Source organism: Lottia gigantea, assembly GCF_000327385.1.
Source record: "Lottia gigantea unplaced genomic scaffold LOTGIsca_93, whole genome shotgun sequence".
NCBI lineage: Eukaryota > Metazoa > Mollusca > Gastropoda > Lottiidae > Lottia > Lottia gigantea.
The window spans coordinates 1,044,508-1,052,754 of NW_008711042.1; the positions used below are offsets into that span (position 1 = coordinate 1,044,508).

General features: G+C 34.0%; 2 protein-coding genes across 2 annotated transcripts in view; one reads left to right on the forward strand and one right to left on the reverse strand.

The window, feature by feature from the left end:
- Window positions 1-1,151, reverse strand: part of LOTGIDRAFT_134805 (hypothetical protein) — a gene marked incomplete at both ends in the record, with an annotated part of 37,928 nt that extends 36,777 nt beyond the window's left edge. The window contains one exon of the mRNA XM_009068762.1: window positions 980-1,151. Within this exon, the coding sequence (XP_009067010.1) occupies window positions 980-1,151 (172 nt within the window). The remainder of the gene's footprint in view (window positions 1-979) is intronic.
- A 5,963-nt stretch (window positions 1,152-7,114) lies between these two features.
- On the forward strand, window positions 7,115-7,429 carry LOTGIDRAFT_134797 (hypothetical protein; the record flags this gene model as incomplete). Its single annotated transcript, XM_009068763.1, has 1 exon — window positions 7,115-7,429. One exon carries the CDS (start codon window positions 7,115-7,117, stop codon window positions 7,427-7,429), a length of 315 nt encoding a protein of 104 aa, XP_009067011.1.
- Between the last annotated feature and the right edge of the window lie 818 nt (window positions 7,430-8,247).

Consider the following 8,247-nt stretch of genomic DNA (forward strand, 5'->3'; position numbering starts at 1 on the left):
TTACTCAATATTGGGCTCATAACAGCTTACTAATATTGGATTGGGCTCATAACAGCTTATTAATATTGGGCTCATAACAGCTTACTGATATTGGGCTCATAACAGCTAACTAATATTGGATTGGGCTCAGAACAACTTACTAATATTGGGCTCATAACAGCTTACTAATATTGGGCTCATAACAGCTTACTAATATTGGATTGGGCTCATAACAGCTTATTAATATTGGGCTCATAACAGCTTACTGATATTGGGCTCATAACAGCTAACTAATATTGGATTGGGCTCAGAACAACTTACTAATATTGGGCTCATAACAGCTTACTAATATTGGGCTCATAACAGCTTACTAATATTGGATTGGGCTCAGAACAACTTACTAATATTGGGCTCAGAACAACTTACTAATATTGGGCTCATAACAGCTTACTAATATTGGATTGGGCTCATAACAGCTTATTAATATTGGGCTCAGAACAACTTACTAATATTGGGCTCATAACAGCTTACTAATATTGGATTGGGCTCATAACAGCTTATTAATATTGGGCTCATAACAGCTTACTGATATTGGGCTCATAATAGCTTACTAATATTGGATTGGGCTCATAACAGCTTATTAATATTGGGCTCATAACAGCTTACTAATATTGGGCTCATAACAGCTCACTAATATTGGATTGGGCTCATAACAGCTTATTAATATTGGGCTCATAACAGCTCACTAATATTGGGCTCATAACAGCTTACTAATATTGGACTCATAACAGCTTACTAATATTGGATTGGGCTCATAACAGCTCACTAATATTGGGCTCATAACAGCTTACTAACATTGGGCTTAAAACAGCTTACTAACATTGGGATCATAACAGCTTACTAACATTGGGCTTAAAACAGTTAACTTATATTGGGCCAGTAAAGTAATCATCAGATGCTGACACTTATAAGGGAAACAAGCATTTCAATTTTTAAAAACTTACGTCATCAGCATTTGGGTTACATATAATAATAATGACAGCTTTTCTTTTTTCTCTTGAACAATGACCACCATATGGGTCCCCACCCCTAAATTCTATCATAATCCAATCATCTGTAAATAAAATATCACATGAAAGATAAGAATTGTCACATACCCCACATTCAAACATCAACCAATGGATCAGCAAGGGTCAATAAGTTCCTGTTATTGGCGATAAATATACATATATCAGTCTGTCAATAAGGCTAAGGGCACACAAACAGTCTAAAGCCCTGTTTATACAACCACGTTTACTTACATAAGCAAATATACTCTAGGAGTAAATATGCTCATGTGAGTAACATTTGGCTGTATAAACAGGGCTTAAGTTACCGACGAGAATCTTGGCATGAGTTTTGCTGACCAGCTGTAGACACATGGGAAGACAAAAAATTTCATGTGCAGATTGAAATGAATCTAATTAATGATGATGCTCTGTCTTGCAGACGATAAAACAATCGGCCACAAATATCATATTGGTTGATATCATAAATCTTGTTGCCAATGAGAATATCTTGTCATTGAATCGCAGGTACATGTGAGATTTTACTCAAGATTCGAGTTGGCCACAAAAATTGGCAACCAAGACTGTTTGTGTGCCCGCAGCATAAGAGTCTGATTAAGAGATAACTAGAGATGGGCGATGGATATTATGATATTTATATATTATGTTGTGGGTGTATATAGCCATATTTCTTGAGTATGGTTCTTACTGGTTTCTTTTCACAAAAATTTTAAAAGTGAAAAAATTCACAATCATGAATTAACATCTTTCAAAAACAACAGAGTTACAAATAGAAATATTAAGACAGAAATTTAATTGTGTTGTTACTCTGATTTTCACCATATGTGATCTTCAGACAACTGACCTATTTTCAGCCTGCATCCCCACTGAAGTTGGACAAGTAGAACTTATTCTCATGTCTACATTTGGAAACAAATTGTGTAGATGATCCTATGCAGACAAAAATTTGACAGTACATCATGATCACAACAATACCACAGTTAACAATATGGTACTTTAACCACATTTCTAACAATTCAAATTTCTGTACCAGTATAAGTATGTTAAGATCTTAGGCAGACTGCACAGACTTGTACACCTCCTGAAACTATAATAAATGATAGATATATTTACTCACTGCCTGCTTTGAGTTGTGTTTGGTTATACATTCCAAGAACATAAACTTTTTTATGACCCTCAGAAACTACACCCACATTGGTTTGAATAACACTCACATTTGGATACGTGTTGTCATCGTCCACAGGTTTACATATTCCAATTGTGTACACAAATTTGAGGACAACATCTTTAGCAGTATATCTGAAATAAAATTTCATTATTTAATAGATAAAGATTTATAAAGCATGAAGTGACTATTAATACTGCAGCCAAGAACTTCAAGCTCTACACTTAAGCTATCCACAGGGCTTTTGAGTGCACAGGAAAGCCATTTATACTGATTTGCCTTTCATTATGAAATGTCTTCATACGCACGCAACCAGATCAAGATGTCTCACGGTAGAATTGTTCAATATTCTACTAGATCTAAATGGGAAAGGCTAAAATCATGGTTTGCACCCCCACTTTATTTCTAAAATTTTGAATTCATTCTTTATATGTTTTTGACCCAAAATGTGTCAATATGCGCCAAATAATTTCAATTTTTAAAAATTTGGTTGGAAAGAACCTAGGGCTGGGTATCGATTACCAAAATTGAGATCGATTATTGACAGAAATAATAATTAAATAATCAAAACCCTGTAATTGCTACATTAAAATCATAAAATTTTTAATTCCATGGGTTATTTTTGTCTCATAGAAGTATATTCTTGCTTTGATCTGTTATTATGGCTTATTGTTGGTAAGTTATATGCTGAAGGCAACCTATGAGGAAAAGATTACTACATGCTAACAGGAACAGTGGAGAAAATGTAACTTTGACATATAATCGATTATGGAATTTGATTAATGATAATCGAAATTATAACTACGTAGCCACAACAATCCCTTATTTTACAAAACCCTAGAGTAGAAGAACCCTCTCAGACAGGATTGTGCCTCTCTGCTCCATTTGAATCAACCTTGACAGTTGATGAAGTCCCCCATGAAGTCAGCCTGCCCCTTGTTTGTAGTCAAAGTTTCGGGAGGCTGGGCTAGTTAAAGTTTTTAGTCTCTAAGTAAATAAATACTATGGGAAACCATGCAACAAACCTTTTGCCTATGAATGGTTTTAATTTGTTGTATGCGCGGTGGTCGCTTGGAAAAGGAACCTCTTTTCCGTCTGGAGACATGTTGATTAATCGGCAATCATCGCTGAACACCGGCACCAAGATTAATGACAAGTAGGAAATGGTCACTAGGATCATAGCTTCAGTTTGAAAAAATGTAAAAAGTGAAGAAAATAAGGATCAAATAGGCGAAATATGATTTCAGATTCCTATTTTGATAAGGCCGGAAGCACACGTGACAGATTGTTTATGCTGCCGCGGAGAAAATATTTCCTGGGTTCTCATTGGTTGAAATTCTCAAACAAGACACACCTACTGAAACCTGAAGTAATGACGAAGTGTCCATCGTGAAAATTAATAATGTCTGTTGTAAATCAACAGGAACAGCCTACAAAACCGACTGTGCCAAACGTGTTTTCATTTATTACTTGTTTTAAAATTGTTATGCGATCTTTACACTATGTACTATGTAAATTGTCGATATTATAGGCCATCTATATTGTTGAAACACCAGACCATATTATTTTACCTGAAGACCATAATCATAAAGAAGCATTTCAATTTGAGAAGACGTAATCAGTGTCTATATACGACACGACGTTATGTACAGAAATTGAGATTGCCTGAAAAAACATAAACAAAAAAGAGTAGCCTCCCCTTTAACAGTGACCCGAGATTGAAAGTTTAATTAATCTTATGACAATAGCGTACGTAGTAAGAGTTTGTGGTCAAATGACAATAGTGTAGCAAGAATTTGTAGTCAAATGACAATGTCAATAGAGTAGTAAGAGTTTGTATTTAAATGACAATAGTGTAAGAGTTTGTATTTAAATGACAATAGTGTAGTAAGAGTTTGTATTTAAATGACAATAGTGTAGTAAGAGTTTGTATTTAAATGACAATAGTGTAGTAAGAGTTTGTATTTAAATGACAATAGTGTAGTAAGAGTTTGTATTTAAATCACAATAGTGTAGTAAGAGTTTGTATTTAAATCACAATAGTGTAGTAAGAATTTGTATTTAAATCACAATAGTGTAGTAATAGTTTGTAGTTAAATGACAATAGTGTAGTAATAGTTTGTATTTAAATGACAATAGTGTAGTAATAGTTTGTATTTAAATGACAATAGTGTAGTAATAGTTTGTATTTAAATGACAATAGTGTAGTAATAGTTTGTATTTAAATGACAATAGTGTAGTAATAGTTTGTATTTAAATGACAATAGTGTAGTAATAGTTTGTATTTAAATGACAATAGTGTAGTAAGAGTATACAGATCGTGTGAGGTCGTATATCGATACTCGACGATACTTTCATTCCATAAAAAAGTCAATTGTTTCTTCAACACCATATCTATTTGCAAAGAAAAATATTTTTGTAATTTGAAACTGATCTCGAATCGGACATTTAAAGAAGAAGAAATTGAAACCTATTATTATTATGCCGCATGCGGGGGTTTGATTTTAATTTTATATACCAATGTGTTATCAGTGAAGTCAGTATCCGTAGATACTTATCAAAATCCTGTTTGTTTAGTCACTTAGCCAGACAATACCTAAACATCGTGATATCAACAACATATTCAGACTTAAAAATTTTCCTTGTTTCGATTTGTTGTGAAGATGCGTTTTTTTTTTTTTTAGTGTCAAATTAAGCAAATTTATTGATTAATTTGTATTTATAATGAATTATCATGTATTCCTAATCATATCATTATGTTCTTATTTCATATAATAAAGAGTTTTAACCAATCATAAAATGTCCATGTATGTACAGTCTGGTTAAACAAAAAATACTTTTTGACCTTTCTTGATCGGTCACTCACTGGAATTCTGCAAGTGATTCTTATTTAGCTAATCATGAATTAATTAAGGACATGTGATACGAACTGGTATTTTTCCAAGTCATTAGAACACGTCTACTTTCTATTGATATAAGTATTAGCATTTTCATTTTCATAAATGAAAATAAGGGAACCCATCTTTAATCTGAATTATGGGTGAAAAAAATGCAATATGTTAATTTCTGGGATAAGAACCCTTACAGATATTTATAATAAAATTAGATAAAATTTGATATTAAAAAATCTAGTATTAAATTTACTCAGCCTCAGATCCACTGCGACTGTTTGCGGACCACTGGGGATGATAAAGTGGAACATCTCAATGCATCGCAATAATAAATGCAAACTGTTCGCTGTGTTTCAGAGAACAGCGATCATAGGTTTTTAAAACTTTTTTCTGTAATTGTGATATCATCAATAATTCGCCTTTATTGAATAGTATAATATAATACACCAACCCACAACTATTTTGTCCTTTAAATGTTGTATAGTTTACCTTGCCAGGCAACTACAGGATGTAGAATATATTATATAAGAAAATGCATCAACGACCACAACTTAAATATTCACAATGATTCTACTACACATTATTCTACTATTTTCTGTTATTAATGTTTCATGTCATGACCTGTCAACAACTCCTAAAGTATCGGATAAATCATCACTACAACCATGTTCACGGACAGATACAACAGATGATATTCAAGATTTAAAAGTTCAGATTTCTCAACAAAATACAAGATTCGCACAACAAAATACCAACATAGCAGACCAAAATACCAAATTAGCAGAACAAAATACCAAATTAGCAGAACAAAATACCAAATTAGCAGAACAAAATACTAAACTTGCGGAGCAAGACATTGAAATATTGGAACAGAATATCAAAATTAAAGAATTGGAGACGAAAATTGAGGAACTAAAAAAGGAAGACGCCCGAGAAAATCAACCCCTATCAAGAAATAGTAAGTTAACCCTTTGTTTACCAGGCATAGAAAAAGATATTTTTTGGAAACCAAATATGAAAAGAATTGAAACGATGAAGTGATGGTTCAAGTCCTGTACGTGATTTATGTAAAAAGTCCTATGTTTTAAACATCGCGGGAATCCATTATTCGACTTCAGTGTCAATGGACGCGTCTCATGAACTAAAAAATACAGTCTTTGATAGATTGGTTTCATTTTTTGTTTGAAGATTATTTAAGAATTGAATGTAGATTTTTTAAAGTTCATTAAATGGCAAATTAACACGTGAAAATTAGACGTTCATCAACCAATGCATGAACGCAAAAAAATCCACATTCAATCCTTATATTTAGGCTACATTCGGTGGTGTTCAGGAATCTAGTTCAGGAATCTATAACGGTGTTATAGAGTTTACTATTATAGTTCACTAGAGTTTTCTTAGTGGGGTGGACTTGCCGAGCCCTCTTGACATGGGTTAATGTAATTCGTGAACAACAACTTCACCACAATTCCTAATAGACCTATATACTTATATCTTCTAGATTGGACTTCTAAAGAAACTGGTAGTATATTTACTAGATGGGGACGAAGAGATTGTCCCCGAAATGTATCTCGGTTAGTATATTCAGGTACAGTTTTTATGTTTTATACGGTAGACTGAATAATTTATATGATATTAATGTGACGTGATCTTGTTTGATTCCAGAAAAAATCTGACAACGAACCAATTCCATTACTGCAACTAAACACCATTGCCCCTCCTGATATATATCTTGCCCCTCCAAACAATCCAGTCTGACTACGGGTCTGATTCAAATAAAAGCAGATCTATAATTTCATTTGATCTCACAGCAAGTCAATGGGAGGTTATAGCAGGTGTGTTCAATTCTTGTTAACTTATATCTAGGTATAACTGGTGGATCACAATTTACACATACTGGAGGAGCAGCAGAATATGTTTGTCTACCACCTGATCCAATATGGAACGTTGATAAACATTTGAAAAATGATCATTGGGGATATATGTATGGTGCAGAATATCAGGGTGGTACAATGCGATTACATAATTATGAAGTACCATGTGCTGTATGCCGAACTAGCCAGTTTTCTACAGTATTAATGATACCAGCTAGATCAGAATGTTATCAAGGCTGGCAGAAAGCATACCATGGAGAGTTAGTCAGTGGGTATTATGAGCATAATGCAGCGTCTCAATATATTTGTTTAGATGATAACCCACACATCAGCGGCACAAAAAGTGATAAAAATGGTAAACTATTATACTGGGTGAGAGCATGGTGTGGATCACTACCATGTCCTCCCTATGAAAATGACGCACTTCTTACATGTGTTGTCTGTTTGAAATAGATGCGAAATTATTAGTACAATACTAGTGATAGTGGTAAACTAGTCTACCCAGTGTGAGCATAATTATGTCCTTAATAAAAAAAACACTCCCATCACATGTGTCTTTTGTTGCCTCCCCTGTCAGTCTGTCGGCCCGATCCTCCACAACAGGCTTGTATATTCTTGTATTAGTGAGTTTTCAGATGAGTTAAAGGGATTGTGAAAAGTTTCTAAAACAAATTTTATTGTGTATCTTAGACATTAATAAGTGTTTAATGACGTGATTAATTGCGAAGGACCACGAAAATGGCTTTACAACTCTCCGCACGAAATCCCCTCTAAATTACGCCACTGGTACCTAGACTACTGACTGCAAAACGGTGGAATTAGATCCGACCAAAATAATTACAAAGCGAGCAATGCAAGCACTATCAAACCAGAAATATCCGCTTACAATCTTTCTCCTCAGATTCTAGCAGTAAAGTCCATGCCTTCAAAAACTGTAAGAAAAGGAGCACTGTTTATTTTCCTTGGTTTTCTCCGACTCCATTCTATTTAGGCGGACAGATTTACGCGGAGAGCTAAAATAATACACCCTATGCGATAAAGCATATTTTGCGATTAGTCATGTCATCAGTTAGTTTTAGTGGAATTGCAGGAACCACAGACGTCTGATTGAAAATTGGAATGGAGAAGGTCATGCTATCAGTGTCCCAGATACACAAAAAAAACCTAAGAAACCTCTGAAAGTTAACAGGATTTTTGCCGTTGACATGCATTTTGCTCACAGTCGATAGAACTTTGGCGAATATTTTTTGGTTTCATTTGATACAGGCTAC